At 31.0% G+C, this 27,886-nt stretch overlaps 1 protein-coding gene across 3 annotated transcripts; it reads right to left on the bottom strand.

Moving 5' to 3' along the window:
- On the bottom strand, positions 1-27,886 carry LOC143042108 (apoptosis-inducing factor 1, mitochondrial-like). Of its 3 annotated transcripts, none has more exons than XM_076214361.1 (17): positions 27,730-27,886; positions 25,158-25,327; positions 23,318-23,432; positions 21,767-21,885; positions 21,059-21,141; positions 20,323-20,413; positions 19,898-19,982; positions 18,515-18,591; positions 15,613-15,721; positions 7,695-7,748; positions 6,668-6,730; positions 5,631-5,719; positions 4,823-4,963; positions 4,146-4,288; positions 3,231-3,381; positions 1,957-2,088; positions 1-285 (listed from the first exon to the last, which is right to left on the bottom strand). In XM_076214361.1, exons 1-17 carry the CDS (start codon positions 27,854-27,856, stop codon positions 157-159), a joined length of 1,878 nt encoding a protein of 625 aa, XP_076070476.1. In that variant the 5' UTR covers positions 27,857-27,886; the 3' UTR covers positions 1-156. The 3 variants fall into 3 exon arrangements, with proteins under 3 accessions (XP_076070476.1, XP_076070479.1, XP_076070478.1); XM_076214364.1 differs by having other exon boundaries at positions 27,745-27,877; XM_076214363.1 differs by lacking the exon at positions 27,730-27,886 and adding an exon at positions 26,188-26,230.

Below are 27,886 nucleotides of genomic sequence, written 5' to 3' on the forward strand. Positions count from 1 at the left end.
GTAAAGGTTTATGACAGAAAGGCCTTATTGCCCCAACTCATTACAATCTTAAATGACTTCTTGTCGAGCATCCTTTTTTTATTACAAAAACAAGTTAAATACAAATTCTTCTATATCACATGATTAAACAATTTGTTCTATTACTAATATCCTATGTTATGACTTTTCTTGAGAAGATTCTTGTTTATTGTCTATTTTTGGCTTAGATGGTTTATATGATCGGAACAATAATTTAGATAGTTCATATGGATCTTCTGACTTTATTTCTTTGCTTTTCTCTAATATCTGAAACAAAAATTAAAATACATGTTAATAATGTAACCAAAATATGTTATGTTATTATCATACGGTCTGATTTGTCATAACCGATTCTACCATAGTTAGACTTTAGCACTACTGTATATGTAATTCTGCTCATTTGACCATTATTTTGGGAAACTAGACCTATTGACATCCTTCACTAATCACTTTCAGTGGCGGATCCAGAAATTTTCATAAGTGGGGGCCCACTGACTGCCTAATAGGGGGCCCGCTCCAGTCATGCTTCAGTGATTCCCTATATAAGCAACCAAATTTTTTCCCAAAAAGGGGGGCCCCCTCCCTAAATCAGCCTCTGACTTTTACCCTAATGGTATAAGACATTTTGTGATGTAAAATATTTACAGGAACGTCTAATATCCAATAATTATTAACAAATAGGGAGACAGTTTATTGTTAGTTATGTACAAAGAAGTGTTGTGTAAACATGTAATACTTTCTATTTAGTTTGGTCAGGTTGTTGTCTCGTTAGCAAATTCCCCATTTCCATTCTCAATTTTATTTCTATATAGTCTAGCTATTCCCACAACTGTTTGGACGCATGCCAAGTATAGACCTCTTTTTGAATGTATTCCATGAGCTTTGTTATCTACTCCAATATTGCCCAATGGTTTATTTCCCAAAGTCTATTCCATGGAATGGTTGTCGGAGGTTAGGTTTTGATTTCCAAATTCCACAACAACCAAGATACAACTGTCTTTGTGAAGTAATTTTACATGCATCAAATAGTCATCCTTGGTTTATTTTGTAATTTTTGCTTTTTTGTAGTGTCTCGATTTAATTGTTTACATCTTTCATGTTGGGCATTTTATAACTGACTATACAGTACGGATTTTTTCATTATTGATGAACTAATTGTGATATTTAATTGCGTACATCCAATTCTTGTGGATAGTTGTTTTATTAGTAGGCTTAATAAATCTTCTTATCTACATACAACCATATATGATCAATGAAATAATGTCCAAAAAGAAATTTTCCTTCCTATCCTCTCCATTTATTTTATTGGGGTACCCCATTAAGGGGGCTCACAGGTATAAATCAATATTTTTTTTTAATATAGGATTTTGCTATATTTTTCTATAAATGAACTTTATCATATATGAAATAAAAAAAATGGGGTCACCGTTCATTTAGGCTCACAATCTGCCTCTGAAAGAAGCATATATTTTTGTTAACATCCTTTTTTTCTTTTGAACTAATAGGAGAAATAGAGGTAATATCGAAATAAAATAAGAACTAAATTACAGAAATTGCTTAAATTTTACAATTTTTTACTTTATGTACAGCTTATTTGAAAACAATAATAAAAAATATAGGTCACCGATGAGTAAGAAAAGATATTTCAATTTCTCAATGATTTTTCAATGATCTAAATATTTTAAAAGTCATCTGTGGCCAAACCAAATCGATTTGTTTGGGTGATTTTCGTACCATATCATAAGGTAATAACTAAAAGTGTAATAAATAAAATTTGTAATGAAGAAATAAATGTTTAATATTTTGCTGAAATTTTTGTACCAGTGAGCCTTCTTAAGTCAGGGTAATAGCTAGGTTTCACCAGTAAATTAAATATTATGCCAAGAATCAGGATTACAGGATGTTCAGTTACAATTATACAGTATTTTCTAAACTTACTTGTCTACAGGTAGATACTTTTCCTCTACCAAATACATTCCACAGAACAATACCAACAATCTGTTTATCTTTGTAATAAAACACAACACCCTGGTAATCTTCTGTGGGTTTTAAAGCTGGAGGGTTTGTAGTCTGTAAGATAAAGTAAAAGTTAACAAACTGAATTAAAGACTATTGTCAAAGCGTAAAAAAACTCAAAATGATTCAAACAACTGTGTGTGGGGAATAATCTATTGAAGAATTGTAGTAAAATCTTCATGAAACATGTCATACTTTTAGAAGTGTTGGGTTGAAGATTGCTCCATTGACTATTTACCAAAAATATACATCTATCTATAGAATTTTGTTTCCTTTTTATAGAAACTAAAATAAGGCATAAACAGTAACATTTTCTCTAACTAATAAAAAAGATCAATGAAATACAAAAGATGCAAGCTTTACTAGAATATTAAATAACAGACTTATTAAGAAGGGATATAGTTGTCAGGTCATTAAAGATTGCATATTTTGGCTTTAATATTGATTCACTCATAGGGTCTTTGAATCGGAAATAAATACTAAACCCCTAATAGGAGGGATTGTGCCTGGTATTTATATGATGAAGACATAATCTTTCTTTCAGTTTAATTGAGGCCTGGAGTTTGCATGTCAGTACTGCTAGCAGTCTGTTGTTCTTTATGTATTATTGTCATTTTGTTTATTTTCTTTTGTTTCATATTCTGACATCAGACTCGGACTTCTCTTAAACTTAGTTTTACTGTGTGTATTGGTGTGTGTTTGTTTTTTCTACATTGGCTGGAGGTATAGGGAAGGGTCGAGATCTCAAAAAACATGTTTAACCCCACCACATTTTTTCGCATGTCCCAAGTCAGGAGCCTCTGGCCTTTGTTAGTCTTGTATGATTTTTAATTTTAGTTTTTTGTGTATAATTCGGAGTTTAGTATGACGTCTATTATCACTGAACTAGCATACATATATGTTTTGGACGCCTCTGGGTGGGGGAGTTCCTCGCTGCATTGAAGACCCATTGGTGGCCTTTCGGCTGTTGTATGCTCTATGGTCAGGTTGATGTCTCTTTGGCACATTCCCCATTTCCATTCTCAATTTTATGTCAATATAAATCATGAATTTTGAACAATAAAGCTTTCTGCTTCACTTCTAAATCTGCAATGCATTAATCAGTAACATCCCTACACATCCTGCCTCACCCATACCTAACAACAACCTTCAACTAAGCATCCTTAACATATATAGAATATATTGTTATTATATACCTGAGATGAGTTATTTGAATTTTTAATTCCATCTTGTTGTGAGGAATGTTCTTTCAATGTCTTGTCTTTTAAGGGTGTAAATATGCTGTATGTTTCTAGACTTGAATCCACTTCTCCAATAGCCTGGTAACTTTCTGCACCAAGATCTGACCTATAATTATACATTTCACTTAACTATTTATAAGGTGCTGATGCATTTGGGTCATTTATAAAGATCTAAAATTTTTAAAATAATGAAAGTTTCACAAAAATGTTTGAGCACTTATATCATTCATTGAATAGTTCACTCAATATGCTACAGGTCAAGGCACAAAGAGGATATGAAACTGTAATAAACAGCAAAATATGAACATTTTCTGAAATCCGTTAACAAGCCATTAAATTAGAAACTCAACTAAGTTTACTTGCTCTTATATCTTTTTTTGATATGATTTGGTTTCAGGCGCCGATCCAGAGGGGGGGGGTTCCGGGGGTTGGAACTCCCCCTTTTTTTTGGACGATCAATGCATTTGAATGGGGAAATTTAGTTGGAACACCCCCCCTCCCCCCTTTTGTCCTGGGTTAGGAACCCCCTTTTTAAAATGGCTGGATCCGCCCCTGGGTTTCAATGATTGACCAAAGGTGAATTTTAAAGAAAAGTTCTTACCAACATTTGTTGCGTATAAACTCTATCTAAAAGGTAGAAACAGACCTGGTCAGTTTTGTTAACCTTGTTTATTTTAGCATATGATATAACAGTGAGGATCAATATTGTTTAGCACAAAAAGTCCTTCCATCCCAATTTAAACATTGAACTGTAAATCATGATTACAGTCAAGAACTGAAAATTGAGGACCTGTGATTCTGAGTTAATAAAATTAATTCTATCTAATAATACTCCAGACAATTTTAAATCTCTTAAATTTAACTAATTACCAGAAATATGGTTTATGTTCATAAAGTTTCCTTGCTCCAGCCATATTTTGACCAGCCAGTTTCCCCATGGAGTCAGCAGTATTGTGGTGTTCTACTCGACATCGGCCATATTTGTAGTCATAGAAACTAGCCACATCACCAGCCTAAAAATAGAAATTATGATTTTTTTTCACTATCAACAGATAACAGCATTGCAATTTTGAATATCTTATAACAAATCTATCTGCATATTTATAAATTTCAACACTTTCTCTAATTCTACCAAAAGTGACCAATGATTAAAATTTACAAAATGGAAATGTAAGGATATGGTTACAGAATGAATTTCATTGGTTTTTATTACTATGTTCAAGTTAAATAAAAAATCATTGATAAAGTAGTATAAGCTTTACTTTACATACATTAACATATAACAGGTAACTTAAGTATTGCCTGCTTCTTTTTGTATTTTGTTAGAGGTTTAAAAATCCTAGACTCAAGCACATCCCGTATAAAGTGTAAAATTAATCTACCATTTTCTACATAAGAAATCCCTGTACTAATTCAAGAAGATGTAAGTTTTTTCCATTTTTTTGGTGTGTTTGAGCATTTGTTTTGCCATTTGATTAAGGACATCGTTATTGTCCACTATACATACATAGCATTGATTGAACTCACTCTTATATTTGTATACTTACAACCCAAATATTTGGTTTAGCCTCTAACTCAGCATTGGCCATTACTCCACCTCTCATAGGGTCTATTTCTAATTCAGATGTTTTAGCTATGTCATCATTTGGTTGTAAACCTACTGTAACTACCACATCATCAACTTTTATCTGTCAAATAGAATAAAATCTCATACATAACATATTTTAGACAATACATGATGTTGTCAGCGTTTTACTGATGAAACCATTCTTTCTATAATTATCTTATTTCTCAAGGTCAATGGTGGGAGTTTTTAACGAACATGGCTGGCTATATAGCACTCACATAATCAGTATTTCAAGGTCAACCAGTATGGATGAGCCTATTTTTTATTCATTGTTTAACATTTGTCTACTTATATTGTTTGCCCATGAAGTCTGGTAAAATTGAAGAGCTTGCAAGCAATATCCGTTTCCAAGTTTTGCCTAAGACAACAAAAAATTGTAAAAAACAAATACACTTGACCTTGACGTCATTTTTAACAATAAATGAATCAGCAGAATGATTGTTAAACTACATGCATACATGGCGTCAATAATTGATACATGTTTCTTTATACTGTAAACCAACTAATTTTCACAAGGGAAATATTTTCGTAAATATATAGTTGCAAATATGTAAAACTTGGATTTTTCTTTTTCTTACTGCATAAAATAAATTTGAAAATCGCAAAATTAAATCGCTGTGAAGTGACAAAATGCGTAAAAAAGTATCCGTGAAAATTGTATTGGTGTACAGTAATCATACAAAATGAATTTTAAATGTTAACAGGAGTGAAGAGTATACAGGACTTACCTGGCTGCCATCACTCAGTGTTAAAACAACTTGTTTATCTTTGTATTTGGCTTCCTTCACTGATTTCTCAGATACAATATCCACACCCTCTGTAAACATAAGTAACATTTTAATATTTCAGTCTAATTGTATGTGTATGCCACCATGTAAACATGCAAAACAACCTGAATGTTTGTCATATTTGTATTTCGTGAACTGTTCTATTATAAATTAAGCTGTTGGTTTCTTAATTGACTTGTTTCATATTTTAATGGCAGGGTCTTTTATAGCCGACCATACGGTTTAGGTTTTTTTATTGCTAAAGCCATAAGGTTGCCTATAATTGCTTACATCTACATTGTACTTCATTCAAACTTTGATGGATAGTTGTCTATTGGCAATCATACCACATCTCCTTATTTTTATATAAACCTTCTTCAATAGCAGTTGAGATCATCACTGGGTAGGGTTTGTGTTGCTCAGTTTTTAGTTTTTTAAGTATTGTTCTTGGTGTTCATTATTTTGTTGTTTTTCTTTTTTGTTGTTAGCGTGTCTTTGATATGAATTTCAATTTGACAAACAGATAAAAAAAATGCACATGGCTTTATAAATTTGTGACTAGAATGAGATTTTATTTCTGTGAATCATCACATGATCTAGGAATAAGAAACTCCTTTTCTTCCGTTGGTGGACACTTTCAAACCCAATAGTAATGAAAATGAAATGTTTCAAAAAATAAATGCTTGATTCCAGTCCTTTTATTTGTAGGTAATGTTTAATGATATTTTACTTTTCAATATTCATGATTTTGGAGCTTACACACACAAAACTGAAAAAAAGTGCATTATGGGTAACAATTCTCCCTCTGTTTGCTCATGGGTTGGTGATAACATTTCTCCACTTCCCATACCTTTCTTGATGATAAACTTTTAAAATGCTGTTTTAACTATGCACAACAACAGTCTAACATTTAAATATCTTGAGAAGAGAAATATTGTTACTTGATCACAACAGAAGAATCTAAATGAGTCTCAGGAAATATATAAGCACATAGTTACCTTCTTTGATTTTCTCTGTTGTATACTTGCTGAGATAGTCTGGTAATACTTTGCTCATCACACCTATAATAAGTTTTGGTAAAAATGTTATCTTAAATTATAAAAAGCCATTTTATTTCATTTATAAGTTTTGGAGTATGGTATGGCCTCCATTATCACTGAACTAGTACACATTTTTGTTGAGGGGCAAGCTGAAGCACGCATTTGGGTGTGGGATTTTCTCGCTGTGATGAAAAATAAGAACACTTCTGAATACTTCATTTTTATTCACTTTCAAATAAAAAATTTGCAATTCATAACAGGATTAAACACATTTTTACTAGAATAATATAATGTGTAAACCTGGTTACAATCTGGATAAAATTCTGAAGGAATTTTGCCCTAAGCACAGTAAATAAAACAATATCAAAATAAGGAGATGTGGTATGATTGCCAATGAGACAATCATCCATCAAAGTCCAAATGGTGTGGAAGCAAGCAACATAAAGTCCCCATAGAGCATGTAACAATACCTAAAACCCTTACTGAGAAGAAGCTATAAAAGGTCACAACAATTCATACAAAAAAAAAAACCCAGCCTAATCAACACTTTACCAATAAAGTATACTGTACTGTACATAATATAAAAAAGAAGATGTGGTATGATTGCCCATGAGACAACTATCCACAAAAGACCAAAATGACACAGACATTAACAACTATAGGTCACAGTACGGCCTTCAACAATGAGCAAAGCCCATACCGCATAGTGAGCTACAAAAGGCCCCGATAAACATATCTTCAGTGTGAGGCAAGGCTCTGTGTTGAAGTCCATACTTTGACCTACAGTGGTTTACTTTTACAAATTGTGACTTGGATGGAGAGTTGTCTCATTGGCACTCATACCACATCTTCTTATATTATTTTCATAACAAAGATGGACATTAAAAGATCACAACTATTTTCTGTTGTTCATCTTTTTCAGAAATTCATGTGTCATTATCTAAAAAATCCTTAAAACAAGGAAAGCGTTCACAAAAATACATACCTTTCTCAGGAAATATCTGGTATACTTTTAAATTTGTAAGTCCTCTGTTGTGACCTGAAAGAAAAAATGCACTTTTTAAAAACTTCTCAAGCACTCTTGGATAGTCCGTCGGAAGGGGACGATAAATGGCTGACCCGTGTTAAGAGAGAGCCATATCTCTTGCACGTTAAAGACACCCTTCTAGATTTCGAAAGAGTAGGCTAATGCCGCTACAAGGCAGCACTCGCACCCAAAAGTGGAAAGGGATTAATATTAGTTGCAAAACTTGTTTCCCAATCCACTATAAATAAATATGTTTAAACTAAACTCTTGGTTTTTGAAATTCTTTTATTGGTGAATAATAAGAAACATAAGAATGATAGGTCAAGTAAATGATGTTGCAAGCTCTTTTATTATTGTATCAATAATTAAACCATAAATATGCCACATAAAATCTTTCTTTTTTTGGGAAGAGGGAATTGTCTATTTTATGTGTTTGATTTGTTTACTATTTATTCTATGTCCTTGATAAAATACTGGAGTTCTGCTCTATTGTGAACATGTTCCTCTGAAATTTATAACTCTCCACAAAAAATTCAGCCATAAGGTTTTTAAAGATAATCTTACTAAGGAAGATGACTTTAATATACTTCATGATGATATATTCATGTTTTGAATCATAAACCAATAATTATTTATAGTACAAGAAACAGGGCCTTATTAAGAAAGATCAGACAGAAATTATAATCTCTGCGATAAGTCAGCTTCATAAAAACAATTGTAATGAAAGAAAAATTGTCCTCACGTTGAAATTATCTTTTCCGCCTTATATCATAAAAAAATTTCACATCAAAGAGATCATCTTTTTTCAAAAGACTGAAAATTGATTAGGGTCTTCAACAGACGACAGTTATCTGTTAACTACGTTGCTCTTTCTAATTATCATTAATTCCAAGAATATTTGCTTTATTTTCTATATGTATCTTTAAATCTGTACAATACATATGTCTATTTTTTCTCTGTATCTCTGTATTATTGGGGTTTTTTTTCAAAATAAACTATCTACATTACAAGATAATATTTTACTTATCTATATTACATATATGTGGCAGATTTTGGCTAAAGAGTAAATGTTTTAAATTTTCTGCTTTCAAAAACAGGATTTATGTTTAACCTGTAGAAGGCAATATCAAAGATTCTCTTCTTATATCTCAAAAACTAAAATCTTTTCTACTTTTATTTTATTTTTTTAGAAAAAAAATGCTGCAAGTGACTTTTTCTTTATATTTAGTTTAATATCATTATAAATCATTGTTTTAATGTGCTGTAATATGCATACCCTCAAACACATTAGATTTCTATATTTAAATGTGTGTGTTAATTTAATTAAAAGATATTAAAATAAGCACAGTTTGATCAAAAGATATCAACACTCAATTTTAATATTTAATCACAATGTAAAATTATGACTCTTAATAAGTGTGAACTTATCAAGTTTTTGAAGACTAATATTGAAAATTAATAAATAAAGCTGTGATTTCTTTAATGACATCAACACTTACTAAAATTACCACATATGGTTTAAGCAGACATGTTTCTGTGACAGAAATGCAGAAATGAAATACATAAATTTAAATTTAAATTCTATTATAGTGTTCTATTATAATTTCTTACTTAAGGATGTTTGCTCCTCCATTTTTTTATTTTTTGACAGATTTTTCAGAATCCTCTGGTTTTATCCATGTATTGTCATTAAAATATTTTGCCCACTAACCCCTGCTTTTCTTTTCATAATTTTATTACATAAAGTTTAAAAAGCCATATTTCAAAATTTTATAAAATTCTTGTTATTTTTTCGTAGTTTTTGAAACAAATAAGGCGCCAATGTTAAATATATGAAAAATCTAGAGAGAATTATTTCCCGCCAAATTTTTAAATGGCTTATATCTCGAAAATAAGCACACCTCCTTTTTTTTGAAATTTTTGAGTTTCTTTATTAATATTTATATACTATCAATTCATAATAGTCTTTTAAAAAGCTTGTTATATTTTAACAGAGTAGCGAACATCCTTAATATATATAATGCCTCACATTCAAGAATATTTTATCTGAATAAAATGTCTATTCATTATTAAGGTCAAGTTATAGAAAATGGGCTATGTCACATACTTTGGTAAAATATTGCCATCTTTGGGTTGTTGAACTATAACTGAAAATTGGGGAAAAAAATGCTTTTATCTTTTATAATCTTTGAAATACTACTAATTGAAAACTTTCAAACTAGGTGAATATTTGTGTAGAAATAACATAAAACGAGCGAAAATGTTCTAAAATTTGTCATAAAATTATAAAATCTCAAATTTCTACCCTATAGTTTTTTTCTTGAGGAACTATATGTTGTTGGTTCATGAATTTCTCTTTACTAATGTAAAATAATCATTGGGTCAATGACTTCATTTTTATGTTAAATATCTTTCAAGGTATTGTTCTAGGTGAAAATATACCACAAAAAGAAATAAGGGTAACGTCATAGGGTTATAGGCAGTAAATCGGTTTTTTTGCACCCAATTTTCTATGTTTTTCACTACCAACTGGAATACCAATTGGTTAATACCATAAACACAAAGTCAGTTACCCAATGTTTAATTTACATCATATAGTAATTATGGATACATCCACAGAATATAACACAAAAAGGAAACTTTTGTCTGGATTTTAACTAAACATGGGTGAAAAAGTGTGCAATTTTGGTGCCCTTACTTTATAAAAAGATGCGGTCGAATTTTCTAGTGACTAACAGAAAGAACTGTAATCTATTGCTCAATAATGAATGAACCCTGTTGAATTTAGGGTAATCATGAAGTTGAAATATGAAAAAAGATGAGACAGCTCTCAACCAGTACCGGTATATAAAAAAATACGAAACTGTAAATTTCCAATTTCATTATCAAAATAAACAAAACTTTCAAAAAAAAAATCCCAAAAAAGAAACTACATTTCAGCATTGGGTGGTTCTTGAACTAAGTGTTAATGTCATTTAAGGAAAACACAATCTATTTATTACATTTCAAATTACTCTTCAAAAACTTGTGAAATTCACACATATATAAAGATTCATAAAATTTAATTGCAATTATATATGAGCAAATTGTAATTAAATTAACACACAAATAAAAAAGATGAAAATATTCAAAATCAATTTATCATAATTTTCATCACATATTCTACAATGATTTATAATGATATTCATTTAAGATATATTATGGTTTATTTGGTATAGTTTTTATAACAATAAAGTTAAAGAAAAAAAATTGTTAAAATAACATATATGGTGATATAAATCTAATTTACAGTCAATTATTTTTTTGAAAAATACATCAAAAGCGACAGTTTTTCGTTTCAAATTATTTTTTTCAATGGACAGTTACAATGGATCTATGTGTTGGACATGCAATCAATTATAAGGTAGACAAATATGTAGCAGGCTGCACTTATACTTTGCACACATTTTCTTGTTACTGTGTAGTTGTCATATGCTGTTTTACTAACTTTATTAATTTTTATCATAAAATAAAAAAAACAGGATAGGGAGGAAATATTCACCTTTTGCTTTCCTCAATATTTATTTGACAAAATAAAATTCAAAGATCACAAATACATGAAATAACTATATGAGTGTCGTTGGGTTGCTGTCTTAAAAATGTATACACCACTTTCATTTTTTTTTTTCATTTAAAGTTCAGTCTGTATAGATATATTTACACTTGTATGCAAATTTGTCCACCATTACGTAAAATCACAAAGGTTCCTGTAAACTTTGACATCATAATTCAAAACATTTGACATCACAAATAAATGATTGCTGCTTGACGACAAAGGGTGATTCAGAGTCAATTTAAGGTTATTCGGAGGCAAAATATATCTTAATATCAAAAGTGTAAATAAGTTTATTCTCCAATGAGTACAAAAATGTTGTTTACAAAATGAGTTTGTCAAAACAGAGACATATATACACATATATGTCTCTGGTCAAAATAAACAGTCTTGCAGAATAAAATAAAATACTTCAAAAAATAAACCTGTTTCAAATTTTAGCCTTGGGTTGTACTTGACCAAGTGTTGATGTCATTAAAAGATAAACATAATTTATCTATTACAATTTATAATACTCTTCAAAAACTTGTGAAATTCGCACATGTATCAAGTATCATAAAATTTAATTGCAATTACTTGAATATAAGCATAAACTAATTAAGCTTACACAAAAATTAAAAAGATGAAAGTATTCACAATTAATATATAACAATTTTTATCACACATTCAACAATGATTTATTAAGACATTAAACATAGAAAAAAATTGTTAGAAAATAAAAAAAATAAAAAAATATCAGGAAAAGATGGAAAGCTTAACCAATTGCATTCCTTGCAAACAGTCTTTTCAAACAATGAAACTCTACCCTAGAATGACTTTATTTTTGCCTATGAGGTTGCAGTCTAATTGAAGTACAACCCAATCATTTACTCCTTTAAAATAAATTGTCTGCCAAAAAACATTATCAATAAATTTAAAGAAACTTGTTCATCAGGGAAAATCTATATCTGTAACAAACTTCTAACTACATTTGAGAATAAAAAAAATATTGTTTAAAAAAAATTATTCTACAAAACTGTAGTATTTTAAAACAATTAATGAAAATATAATCATTTCAAATGACATAGTTTATTTTTATTAAACAACTGCCAATTAATAACATTTTAAAGGTGTCATTTCTGCAGAAAAGTGTTCTTTCAAAAAATTGAACATTAATAAAAAAACTTATGAAAAACAGATAAATTTAGACAGATTGCTGTTCAAGCTTGGGTGTCAGAATAATCACAGAAGGTGATAGCTTGTGTTGATAATAACTAATGTTTTAAAACAGGCCCTTGTCTCATTACCTGACAGTTTGATTAACTCTTCATAAAACACAGGTAATTATCAGGTTACTAATCTACCTGAGTAATTAATGTTTTGTACAGGTGTTCTATGATCTACCTTAAGTTAATTAGTCTATTTTGTAAAGGTGTTTGTTTAATAAATATGGCTTGGTTGAATGAAAGTTGCTCAATGCTGATTAGTGATGTAAACAATTACTTATTTTATGTTGTTCATTAATGAATTAATTAGCATCAAAGAATAGGCACAATATGGGGGTGTTGTGATAAGAAAAGTTGTGAAAACTGATTAGTGTTATTGGGAGATCTGGTATATAAACTGTCTGTGTCACTGTCAACTCATACTCAAATTGTCTATCTTAGAGAAAAGTTCTATTTCACACATTGAGAATTTATCATGGATCTTAGTAGCACATATCAGAAACCAGCAAAAATGTCATTTTCTATTGAGAATCTGGCAAAGAGCAGCCGAAGTGAGAAGTCAGAGCATACTCAACCAGCTGTCATCAACTTCAATGACAGCATGTTTACGCCGGTCAAGCTTCAGTCAGAGGTATCACCAATGACCAGCACACCATTGTCACTACCACTTGCTTTACCAAACAGTGACTTGAAGTTGAAGCGAAAGCGAAATCACTCATTCGACTCAGAGAACAGCAGCCTTAACTCAACAGATTCTAAATCAAGAGAATGCATCTCACCGAATTCCACAACTGATGATTCAGACAGCAACACATCAGAATCCAGAAAGAGAGCCAGAGTTGCCTTTACTAATAACCAAGTCAATGAGTTGGAGAAACGTTACAAAAGCAGCAAGTATCTACCCATTGAAGAACGTTCAGGGATTGCTCAAAGATTAAACCTCAGTGAACAACAAATCAAGACTTGGTTCCAAAATCGTAGGATGAAAGAAAAACGTCAACAAAAAGATGGCAAGACAAGCTACTTTCCAAGTGGTGGTGTGGAAGCGTCACAACTTGCAGCTATGGGAATACCTTGTCCGCCTCCACACAATGTTAGTGGAACACAATCCACACAGATGCCAGGATATTTCAGTCATCAACAGTACCCAGCATCCCCTGCTTCACAACAAGTGTTTGATCCACGATTTGTGCCGTCATATATGTATGGATATACACCCATGTCATCAGTGATGTTTTCAGGATATTCACAAAACATTTATAATGGACTTTCACCAAAGATAGTGCAGCAACATCGAGTGTGAGTGTACATTACTGACATTTTAACAAATATTGTGCTATATTTAAATGACACTGAAGAACTGTACTATTATGAATGATTATTATTGTTAAGGATTTTGTTATGCTTGTTATAGTGCCAAATTTGTTGATATGTAAGAAATAAAATATAAATAATCTTAAATTGTCTCTTTTATTCTTATGTGATAATCTGAACAGAAATGAATGCTTGTAATTCTTAAAATCAATTTGAAAATATTTAAGAAATTAAATATCAAAATTGCTTTAAAGAATAACATAGCATAAGAATGACTTAGAAGTGAATTAAGCAGAACAAAAAATAAGGAAACACAACTTAAACAAAAAAAACAACTTTATTCACTCATTACAAAAAAAATACAGGAACCATGATTATCTCCCTTGTAAAGAGCCCAATTTGGATCATGAATGTAAGATTTTGAACTTATTTGGAATGTCATGTGTTTGCAACAAAATCAGCATTTATCTTGCCTTTTTCTAAAGTGTTTCACAATGGTTCATGGTGACATTTCACTATATATTGTTAATCTCTTATTTGACTGTTCAGTCTCCTTTGTAACAAAATGTGTGCATGCTACTAGTATCATCACACCTATATGATGTATATGATAGTGTGGATTATCTCATTTAACAGAGAGATATTTAACAAAATCAACAATGAGACCACCATTGACAGAATAATATAAAACAAGGAGATAAAGTATGATTGCCAATGAGACAACTCTCCACTAGAGACCAAATGAAGTAGATGTTAGTAACTATATGTCACCATACGACCTTCAACAATGAACCAAAACTTTTATGACATTGAAAGCTATAAAGGACACTGACATGAAAATATGTAACAAATCAAAATGAGAAAAACAAAGGCCTGTCTTAAGTATAAAACAACAAACTCCAAAAAATGACATAGAGCAACAAATGATAATCACAGACTCACAGTAAGTGGAAGGAGTTACATGATAATTGCATGTGATCAATCCTTCATCTATAAAGCATGTTTCACTCTAAATTTCTTTGATGGCAAAACTAATAGGAGTTGAAGGGATACAGAACATACTTGTAACAATATTACCAGGGCTACAAGAGACATATCATACCATAACTCTCACCAAGAGAGGAAAAATTCTATATCACTTCATTAAACATATAATAGATCAAAGTCCATGGAACTTGTAAATCATAATAATCACTTCTTTAAATGCAGGCATGAGGTCTCTTGTGAAGAGCTGTCTCATTGGGGATCACATCTTTTTTAAAGTTGGAGAATTATCTTTTTCTTATTTAAGAAAGCTGGCTTTTAACAAATTTTTATTATCACTTGTTTGTGTTTCTGAGTTTTGATGACTTTCTGTTCATATTCATACATTTTTCATTATAATGTGTATATTATTAAGTCATTGTTCAATGATGTAAATTACACAGATTGACCTCAGGTAATACATTCATAAAAAACACCCTACGTCACGTGGGTATAAGATGGGAACAGCTCATAAAAATCTTGACATTGCTGATCTGCTGACATACAATATATCAATACAAAATGTATTTTATCTCAGGAGTTTTGAAAGCCTATGCAGAACTTCATAATAGAATAAGAATTTACATTTCTTCCAAATCATGATAATATAGTCAAACAGGCATGCTTGTACCAATGTAACTTGGTTTGTTGAGAAATAAAGATACATATATTTCGAAAGCCTTTCGAAAGAATACCAAACAAAAAATCAAATTCATGAACATACAATCTGATTAAAATTTACCTCTATGTGCTAAACCACAGGCTAATTCACTTCCTAGGAAACCTCCACCAATGATAGCTATTGACTTTCTTGTATGAGCAATGGTGTGTAATCTGACAAAATCATTAATCTAAAAATAAGAGAAGAGTTAGACGAACATGACATCATTAATTCAATTACACTATTTATAAAAAGAATTGTGTAAGGGGTCAGGATATTCTGTTTTTTCATATTTTTAACTTTAATGCCAAGCAGGGAATAAATAGTAAGTCCAGTGCTGAGGGAACATGATCATACACTTATATTTCAAAAGAATATTACAGCAAGTGCATACCTGCCAACTTTTTAAAATCTCTGTGGGGGTTTTTAAGTGCAAGAAGACGTTACAGCTTCTCTTATATTGTTGTCAGAGTTTTTAATCTACTTCTGTATTGTTTGAATTGAGTATGTATGTGCTTAAATCCCATTTTAACTCATTTGATTGCCTGTGCTTAGGTGTTCACTTTACATGATAAAAAATTTTTAAAATCAGATCAACTCCTATCATAGGCAGGGGTCGAAATTAGCGCTGGTCCGATGGTCCGAGACCAGTAGAATTTGGGTCAGACCAGTAGATTTTGTCACCTGGTGGTCCGGCGGACCAGTAGAAATTTGTCGATAAAATCACAGATTGCATTGCAATCTCAGTTTGTTCACAAAAAAAAATCACCTGCGAAATCAAAAATACGATACTGGGGGTACTATTAGTTATCTTGGTGTAATCAGGGGTGTGCAGAATTTTACACCATTGTTGAAAATTCATACACCCAGGTGACCCTGAGGGAAATTTAAAAAAAAAAAAAAATTTTGTCCTCAAATTTAATTATTTTTTATTTATCATTATTATTATTATTTTATTATTTTTTTATATTTTGGCAACATTTTATTTATCCCGGGGTGAACAAGGGTGGGGTGTTATTTACACCGGGGTAATTAACCAATCAGATTGCAGTATTTTTGCTGCATAAGAAATAATAATTTTTACAATTGATCAAGTTAATTGATATCTCGGGTGAGTGTCCTTCACAAAAACACAAAATGTGGAATTTTTTGGAAGGAGTTAAACCGCCGGACAAAAAAATAAAACAAGTGACATTCAAGAAGAAGATCGGAATAAAGTTTATAAAATTGACAAAAGGAAACGTAAATATAAAAAAATCCCAGGAAAAATATCGCCAATAGATAAATTATATAGTCGATCGCAATAATGAGAATTACACTGAAGATTTAGCATCATTTGATCAGGACCCGGCTATTGAAATGTGGAACATTTCTGGACAGCGCTCCAGACGACCCAGTCTGGCACCCTATGGTCGTCGTGAGGATTGTGATGATGTGAATAATAATGTTGACATTTTTTTCTGTCATTGATCCTGATAATTGATAAAGAAAATCATTCAGATTATCAAAGCCTTTATCAAAATCAGGATCAAGACTTTCTCTTTTTCTTGTCTGACATATGTAAACGAAAGCATGAAAATAAAAGTAAAAATCTATCATTTATATTGGTGTTTGTCAAATGAATGTCATTTTTGCAGGACCAGTAGATTTGGAGCCAGACCAGTAGATTTTTCAGTCCACTGGTCCGGCTGACCAGTACACAAAAAAGCTTAAATTTGACCCCTGATCATAGGGAATATCCCCCATATATTGTGATAGTTGTCAGGTCTGCAAGTGTTCATCAAGTATCCATAGAATTGGAAATTTTAATTCTAAATGAGTGAAGCAATTCAAACAATCTTTCAGCTAATCTGATTTTAAAAATTCAAGTTACAAATTTTAAAAGGTGGTACATAGTCCTACAGGGAGATAACTCTGTAAAAATTAGCTGAATGTTTTTTAATCACATTCTATTGATAAGGAAATATTAAAGTTCTCAATGATTATAATTTGTCTTTGTCAAACTGCTATAGATAAGATAAACTTATTTTATTATAGTGTCACATATTGGTTGACATAATAAAGTACACAATATACATATCATGACATAAAATATTCAATCAATACCAAGCCATATAATTGACTTATGAGACACTTTAAAACTCTATATTTACACAAAATTCTTATAAAAATCTGTATTTACACTAAGTTACAAACACGTTATCTGTTAAGTAAAAAATAAATAAAAATCTAGATGATTAAAAATACTGAATAAAAATTAAGATAAAATAAAATAATGTTACTATATCTATCACAGTTAATAATATTGCAATCCATTAAATAAAAAAACTTCAGTATAAAGTTTTAACTTAAAATTAAAGCAAAAATCAAGTTAACCGTAATCATGTTTTATCACTAGTCGAAAGTGAAAAGTTTTCTACGTATAAAGAATTTATGCAGACTCTTACAAAAATATTGCTGTATTTCTTCGCAGTTCATGATACATGTATTAACAAATTGATCATTTAAACTCATACTGTTAAAATTTTCAATATATTTAACGCATTCAAGTAAAAAGTCATATGTCAAATCTGAATATAATGGACATGTCATTAGAAAATGTTTTTCTGTTTCTATTTCATCTAGTTCACAGTATCTATAATATATATCCAATGGAATTCTTGATAAAGAGTGTGGTTCTGGTTTTTTGAAACTTTTATATTATGTCAAATTATGAGAATAAAACAAGTCAAACTAATTTTAGTCAAAGTGCTTGGTACCACTATTAATGTTCTATGTGTATGTGCCGATAATTCAACTTACTATATCAAATCACTTTGATCAAGTGCATATAGTGACCATTTGGAACACATAAATTTGTTTCAGTTGCAGATTTTTCTATTTTTCAATGGCATAGAATAAATACAGGTTTCTTTCTAACAATTGAGGACCAAATTTATAATCGTAAACAAAACAAATTCCTTGATGTTTTTAAAATACATACATTTCTGAACAAATGAACTCTTGATTGCACTGCTTTACTGGCATTTTCAAACACAGGAAGATTTTTTGGTCTACCACCTAAAATACAAACAAGTGAAACTGTGATCTACTGTTCATTGATGATACCCAGCCACAAGTAGATAAATTTAAAGTGTAATAATATGCAAGTGTTTGGTAAACAGGAAGCTGTTGAGGGATGAATCTGAAAACACATCACACGGTAAAGCTGACTTGTATAAACCCTGAAAACAAGTTTCAGAAATCCTTGTATTGTAGTTCCTGAGAAAAGTGTGACAAAAATTTTCAACTTGGCTATCATGTGTAAAATTATACAAGTGATCAGTAAACAGGAAACTGTTGAGCGAAGACTCTGAAAACTCAATACACAGTATAGCTGACATATATAAACCTAGAAACCAAATTTCAGAAATCCTTGTATTGAAGTTCCTGAGAAAAATGCAACGAAAAGATTCATGTGACGGACCGACTGACAGACTGATGGACGGACTGACGGATAGACTGACAGATGGATGGACTGACAGAGGTAAAACAGTATACCCCCATTTTTAAAAATATATGCAGAATGCTTATACAGGAAGAATATGATGTTTCAGAATCACATATGCATTTTGGGTAATATTTTCAAAAGTGTACACAAAAATTGTATGGTTGGTAAAACAATGGAAATTAATCCAATGAAACCTTCTTATTTTCTTTCGGGGTACAAACAATGAAATTACTTATAGTCTTTTAGATAATGAAATGGCAAGTTGACTCTGTGGTTTAACTACTTGAAACCCTTTTGATTTTGTTTGCACAGTAAAATGATTTTGTTTTGAAATGAGAACTTGTTTTAGAACCAGTATGCAAAGGCGTACTACATATTACTAAAAACAAGAATGTGTCCATAGTACACGGATGCCCCACTCGCACTGTCATTTTCTGTGTTTAGTGGAACGTGAAATTGGGATAAAAACTCTAATTTGGCATTAAAATTAGAAAGATCATATCACAGGGAACATGTATACTAAGTTTCAAGTTGATTGGACTTCAACTTCATCAAAAACTACATTGACCAAAAACTTAAACCTGAAGCGGGAAGAACGGACGGAAGGACGAACGAACAGACACACAGACCAGAAAACATAATGCCCCTCTACTATCATAGGTTGGGCCTAAAAAAGTAGTTGACATGGCAGTTTCTTTGATAGACCATAGTTAAAAATACCAAAGCTTTTCCAGCGACAGATTTAATTGGATGCTTAAAGGTCACTGAACTTAGCCCCTGTATGGGATGTCTTCAGATCTTGCACATGCTACATACAAATCTACGCAAAACTACGCAAAGTGAAAGATCTTATTGTGTGATTCTATCAACACTTACCTGTAGCTATGAGACATTTATCATATTTTATTTCACTGCCATTGTCTAAGAATGCTATTCTGTCTTCTGTATTCAATTTGATGACCTAAAAATAGAAATAAATTTTAGTTAAAGACAATATAAATTATTTTTTATAAATTCAAATAAACAACCATAAAATGAAGAAAAAGAAAAAAATCAGAAAATAAGAATCATCTCTAAAATTAAAATTTATAAATGAAAAGTATAGATTATCGGGTTTTCTACACATTGATATCATATAATATCAGCTGCGAGCCACAATGTGAACCTTTTTAACAAACCAGTGCAGCTTCACATCATGTCAAGTGATGTCCTTTGCTAGTCTCAAAGCCATAATACAAATTATAAAGGGACTGGAGAGGGTGACATAAGCTTAGGGAAGGACAATACAATAAAATTGTCACCTTTCTATTTTGCAGAACAGCTACTCCACCATATTTTGTTGATGGAAGATCTTCTGGTATACCATAAAAATCGTTTGGATCATAAAATATTCTACAATAAAAAATATGTTATTCATAATGAACCTACAATGAGTCATAACTTTTTAAATACCTAACATGGCAATTCAAAATGATTCAGGGGTAAAAAAGCAGGTTGAGCGGTAAACCATCAACACATTTCTATTGAATGACATGTAACAAATTAAATCTTTATTGATATAAGAAAATTTAATTAAACTGCGAAAATTGAGTGGAAAGATGTAATATATATGAAATTATGTAGTCCTAGAGTCAACAATGGGACCTTTAAAGCTTTATGTTTGGTTAAGGTTTTGTTCATTATTGAAGGCTGTATCATGACCTCCAATGGTCAAGGCCGTTAGTTTTCTCGTTTGAATTGTTTTACATTGTCTTATCAGGGCCTATTATAGCTGACTATGCGGTATGGGCTTTGTTCATTGTTGAAGGCCTGCGGTGACCTATAGTTGTTTAAAATGTCTGTGTCATTTTGATCTTTTGTGGATAGTTGTCTCATTGGCAATCATACCACATCTTCTTTTTTTATAATATCTTTGTTATTTGGTCTTATGAGCAAATGTCTCATTGACAATCATACCACATCTCTTATCTTTTATAATAGAAATTTCTCATGAAGCCAAAAAATAAAATCTCTCCAGACAATTTGTTAGGTACTGACCCTGTTTGCTCCCCATACCATAATTCTTTGGACAATGGAGGTCTGCTGTATGGATTATTATCTTCATCTCCTACAATCAATACCTGTAAATAAATAGATGATCACTCTTTTACTTATGGTTATATTTGGATTTGAAAACGAGATTGGAGTTTCTCGGCTACAATTTCATTGAATAAAGTTGGCACTAAGGTTAGATGAAGCCAAAAACTCTCTCAAAATTTAAAAAACTATAGTTATTATGTTTATCACTTTTTAAAAGCAAAAATCAATGATGCTAGTTTAAGGAATCATCAAATTCTTACTGGATTTGACAGAAAAGCCCATTTCACTTCTAAAAGAAATTAAGGATCAAAGTGTTTCTTCAATCAAACAAAATATTAAGAATAGCAAATATATTTTTTTTTATTAATTTAACCAAGCTTCTTGAAATAAATCATAGTTTTGTCCCAAGATTCGTTATCTATATGTACATGGCTTATAACCATAAACTGCTTAAAAATCAAACCCTTGTAATATTAGTATGTTTGAAAAATGAAATGTTTCCAGAAGGTATGCAAGCATTTTTGTTTTAATGATGAAATGTTTCCATGGCAATTAATATAACTATCTAGAACCTGAGGTTCATGGTCTTTTATAGATATTTTCATGAACATGAACATGACTAAATGGTGGAATGTTTCAAAGCTGATTAATATAACTATCTGGTACCTGAGCTTTATGGTCTCTGAGTCTGATTGCTCTCATTGCACTGTGTGATGCTGTACCAGCTCCAATCAACAGATATGGTACATATGAAGGTATTACTTGATCTTTTAGTGGGGTAGGTTCTAAAATAAATATAATGCATTAGATATTATATTAACAATAAGATATATACCAAGGAGAAAGCAAGCTCTTCAAAGCTGTATGCCACGTCAGGACACCTTTGAAAACATTGATGTTAAACATGAAATTATTGTTCTAGTAAAAGTCCTTGAACTTGAAATTGATGTATACATTATCATTGATTGTTGACATTACTGTTTGGTAATAAAAAAAAATTGCCAGGGGTCTTGGTGGCTGTATGGTCTAAGTAGTCCAATTACTGTACCATTAGCATGTGGACACTAAGGTTGTGAGTTGAATCCCACATTGGGCAGGTGCACTCAACTCCAATCTTAATTGGCTAGGATTGTCTTTTTTCTACTGTCATGGTTCTCCTTTGGCACTCAGCCTTCCTCCGACAAAAAAAATTGACCGTCAGAGAATAGCACAATAGTGTTGAAAGTGGTGTTAAACACCAACTAATCAATCAACATAATTACCAAATCACAAGTCTGAAGAGATCTTTGTTCATTTTTTTCCATCTTTGTTAGTAAGTAAATGCTTTATATCTTTTATCTGTTGTTTTTCAAAGCCTTTAACATGTTTAAAGCTTGTTCAGTGGCATTGGATTTTCTCATTGTTGAATGTAATTTAAGGTGGTACCCAACACCTTCACTAAAATTAATTTGGCTCATTTAATTTTCAAAAAAATTTGACAAAGTATTTACTTTGACCCTTTGACAGAAATATAAAAATTTCAAAAAATTTGAACCAACCAATTTATCAGAAAAATTACACTGCTTACATAGCAGTTTGACTAACACTAATTTTGATCATTGAGAAGCTTAATATTCCCTACCCAAAACAATGCAATTAAAACGTTCAGCTGATTTTACAGAGTTATCTCCCTGTAGTGTTCGGTACCACCTTAATGACCCATAGTTGTTATGTAATTTGTTCTCTGGTGGAAAGTTGTTTCATTTGCTATCATACCATATCTTAAATCTGTTTTCGCTGCTTTTTATTTGTTATTATATATTGTCCTATAGACTCAAGATTATATAACGTTTTAAGGACTTCTATTTACCATATTTGATTTATCAATGAATAAGATTTCATAACTGTCACTTTTATTGTAAGTAGAAATCATTTTTGCATTTTTCTAAATAAGAAAATGCCTGTATCAAGTCAGGAATATAACAGTTGTTATCCATTCGTTGGGTATGCTTGAGTTTTTGATTTTGCCATTTGATTAAGGACTTTCTGTGTTTGAATTTTGCCTCAGAGTTTTGTATTTTTGTTATTTTACTTTTTAACCTGACTAAACCATTGATCACCAGCAAGAAGCTGATAAACACACAGATTGTGCACATCAATTTAGTTATGTACTCAATACTGACATAGACTTAGCACTATGCTTTATAAAAGGGAGATATTCTGTTACAATGCCTATACCTTGTACTTTTTCTTTTGTTTTGTCTGTACTACTTTCTTTATCCTTCTCATCATCAAGTGCAAAAACAATAAATTGGTTCCTCAGATCTTGTAACTGATGTCTAGCTTTCCATACCTAAAACAAACACAAGAAAAAATAGATTAAAGAGCTGTCAGTTAAAAAGATGAAAAAGCGCTGCAGTTTTAAATCTAAACCAAAAAAACAACATATTATTGTATAGTTTTTTAATTATTTTTTTAAACAGTTTTGGGGAAAATGCTTACTCTTTGCCATGGTATGTTTACAAAACTCACTTGATTGTCACAAAAATGTTAACATTATTTTCAAAAACTGTGGATTCCTTATCATTTGTTGGATACCGTTTTATGTGAATGGTATGGGTATGGGTTAACCACAAATGTAAATCTTCAACAGCGTACAAATTTTCTATAGGCTTGTATATATATAAAAAAGAAGATGTGGTATGAATGCCAATGAGACAACTTTCCACAAGAGACCAAAATGACACAACAATTAACAACTATAAGTCACTGTACAGCCTTTAACAATGAACAAAGCCTATACAGCATAGTCAGCTATAAAAGGCCCCGAAATGCCAATGTAAAACAATTCAAATGAGAAACCTAACGGCCTTATTTAGGTATGCAGACTTTGGCAAGACCATGAAATCAACTTTTCATGAAAATACAATTTCTCCTTGGTTCAGGAAATAGGATTCCCATGAAAATAATTAAATCCACAGTACCTTGATTTTTTGGATGATATTTAGGCCAAATTAAATAGTATGTGTGGTTCCAATTACATCTAAAAAAAAAAATTAGGGTAGGTAGGTAGGGATGTTTTTTTATTTTATGTTATTTTTTTACATTGAGTCTAAGGGAGCAACATTTTGACTTTAACAGTGCTTCATGGAAAATGACAAAAAAATCTTTGGGGTAGGCTATTTTTATGACTAAAAAGTAGGGTAGGTAGGGTAACTGGAACCACACATATATTTTTATTTGGCCTTGGTATACACACAAATATTTGCATGATTTCACTTGTGTATGAAAGAAAGCAAATTTTGTGCTTGGCAGAAGAAGGATCAATTAATAATATGGTCACAATTAAACATTTGTTCTTTGTTTGGAACAAATATAATAAAGGTTATAATATAAATTGTATCACAAGTATAAATCAACCAATTGTTGTAAAGTCTCCAGTTACATGAATTATGGATAGGAAGCTCTAAATAAATTTCAATTTTTTTTTTTCAGCTTTAGCACCATTATTAGATTAGAAGTTGGCACATTAGGATTGAAAATATTTTGTCAATTAGCATTGTTTGTTTACAAAATTTATAGAGACCAAGCAACTAAAATTGTAAATGTCTCATTAATGACTGGATTTATTTCAGTATATAGGTTGTTATTTTTATTTCAAACATTTATAATTCAACAGCAAAAAGGAGGATATTAACATCTTTGAACATGTTGAAAAAAATGTTGAATTGGTTTTCAATCATGATATATTTCCCAAGAGAGAGCGAGATCAAACTTGTAAGGTTTTAATAAGCTAAGGCTAATAGTACATTGTATTACAATAGTACTTATAACCTTGATGACTTACCATGTAAAAATAAATCATGCTAATGAACAAATTGATAATGATTTAAAAGTAATCTGATCTACTTCATGAAAAAATAATTTTTAAGTTAATGTTAAAAAGTAATAAATTTGTTTTATTAAAATAAAGGTTGTTTTAGTGGTATGATAAAACTGATAAATGACATATAACAACTTTTGATTTCCCCTTGGAATTTACCTCCCCCTTTTAAATTGTATTATAGTATGTATTTACTGAGTAAGAGAGTAATCCTGCTCCAGCCACCATCTGCCATGAACTTTTACTAAATCCTCTGCTGTCCTGTTGCTGTCTGTCATGGCCACTGTGATGTGTATTTCTGTGTGATTCTGTATTGCATAAACATCGAATATGTTGCTGTTGGGATACCAGTTTCAAGTTCAAACCTATATTAGGCAAATATTTGTTACATTTAATTTTTTGTTTATCTTATACTAATAGAACATGTAGAATAAGATAAGCATTGAATAAAAAAAACATGATAAATGTTAAAAGTCAAATTTCCCATTTTTAAGACATAAATTCATACAGTTTCCCACTGTCTAAAGTTAAAATACTAATTTATCCACACAAGACATCTAGACGAGTGAACCAACACCTTTTAATGGAACAGGCTGGTAGAGTAATCTAGATGGGTACCAAAGAGGGCGGTAAAGGGTTCCTTTCGTGCAACGTTTTCAGCCTTTTTATTTTACAAGTTTTTGTGTTTTGACATTTTATTTCTCGTGTATGGTTTGATGTGCCTCCTGTTCCCCTTTTTAATTTTCAGTGTTTCATGTCGGTATCCTTTATTTCTCATGCTTGTACCTCATTTGATTCAATGGTACATGTAAACCAGAATAATTCAAAGTCAGGTTGCATATTGTTTATAGATATAAGAAGATGAGGTATAAGTGCCAATGAGACATTACTCTCCATCCAAGTCTCAATTTATAAAAGTAAACCATTATCATGATTATAGGTCAAAGTATGGTATGCAACAAAGTTCCTAAAATTACTATGAATAGTTTATTTTTCAAATCAGATGCAACTAACAGACGCTAAAAGATGACCACAGGGTCTTCATTTCAATTAACTATAACTGCATGATCTCCTAGAACGACTGAGTAATATTTTCTAGTTCTTTTTTCATTAATATTAAGATTTTATTTCTCGTGCTTTTTTTTCCGATTTTTGTTTTCCATGCAATGTTTTTGCAAATTTATTACATGTTTCCCTGTTCAGAATCCCCCTTTTCCATCCTTACCGAAGTATGCTGCGGTTGTCTTGAACATGTTGAAACCTCCGGAATATACAATTATAAAAAGACAACAACATCCTGGATTACTGCTAGGAAATGCTTTATTCTGGTCTTGATGTTTTGTCATTTATGGTGGGTCTTCAAGACAATTTAATGATAGAGATAAGATAGATAAGATAGATAGATAATTATAGATTATCATTGATCATTTCAACAAGATTTATTTTCTTTGCTTGAGTCGGTGCGGTGAAAGTGAGAAAAGCAATCGAGTTGAGATGACCAATGATAATCTGTTTATCGCTATTTTACATATGACAACATTATTAATTTCATGTCAATTTCATTAGCAGCGCCATGTGACCCCTTAGTTTCTAGTGATAACTTTCATATTACTCACTCTGCTGAGAGAGGAAATTATCAGTCAGCAAGATCAAAGGAAAATTTCGTAAAATAGCGATAAGATATTTATTACCAACTAAGTAAGGGCCCACAGATGGCATGAAGTGAATACAAGTATAAGGAAAAAGAACATTGATTTATAAAAAATACATAGAATTTACATACACAAAGATTAGGAAGCACATTAGTCCAAATAATTATGACGTCTTGAAAGGCTATTATGACTTTTTTCTTTGACGTCTTACTTCGACATCATAATGCTGAAGCCGCCATTTTCGGTTGGGACCCAATTTAGCCATCAAATTTTAATTGAAGGCTAAAATAAATTGCATATATAAAAATTCTTTCCTTTTATGTGTTTGTTTGTGCAAAATATTTCCAATTAATCAGAAATAAGAATATAAGTAACAATTCCATCCGAGGCCGGAACATGTCGACTGCATTTTTTGAAACGTTTATCTGATTTCTTTTTAGATTATAAAATAATTTTTACACCAAACTCCGAAAAATTTGACATTATCCGGAAATTCAGGTCCGTCAAAGTGTACCGAGTTTGGTTCAAAAATATATTTTATACTCCTAAAATGAAGCATCTTGAGGAGAAATCAGCTAAACGTTTTAATAAAGCAGTAAATTCCCTCTCAAAGTCCAACTGAAAAATATGAGTTTGGCGTTATGACGTCGAAGTAAGGCGTCAAAGAAAAAAATTATAAAAGCCTTTCAAGATGTCATAATTATTTGGACTAGAAGCACATAAGATGCAGCCAGTCCATATGGGTTTAAATATACTTAAAACTCATAACTCTAAAGCTTAAACAGGCTACACTAATGCTTTCCAACTGAACTTATCAAATTTGAGTTTTAACCAAGGTTAAATATAGCATTTGTAAAAAACAGGGTAAAGACAAGGTCATTTTCTGGGACATTCAAAACACTTGCATCACAATTTTGTTGTTGAAAAAGTGATCCTTAATACATCAACTGAAACTAAATCAATGAATTTTAATATATTGTGATAAATACTGAACTTTAAAAGAATCATTCAACTCTCAATCCAATATTTATGTAAAGCAAACTAGAAACCCCCCTTTTTTAAAGGAAGTGCTTTCCCCCTTTTCCAATGTTGTCATTTATGTAATCAGCACTTACATCGTAATGAGCTACCTGTATCGCATGCTTTCGATAATTTTGAGGTAAGTTTACCGTTCAAATTCGTTTTAAATAACTTAGAAAATAATAAATTTCGCCGGTACATGCTTTTTTCACCAAATCTCATTTGTTTGGCAGAAGAACGTTGTGCAAGGGG

This window comes from Mytilus galloprovincialis, chromosome 8 (assembly GCF_965363235.1).
Source record: "Mytilus galloprovincialis chromosome 8, xbMytGall1.hap1.1, whole genome shotgun sequence".
Lineage (NCBI taxonomy): Eukaryota > Metazoa > Mollusca > Bivalvia > Mytilida > Mytilidae > Mytilus > Mytilus galloprovincialis.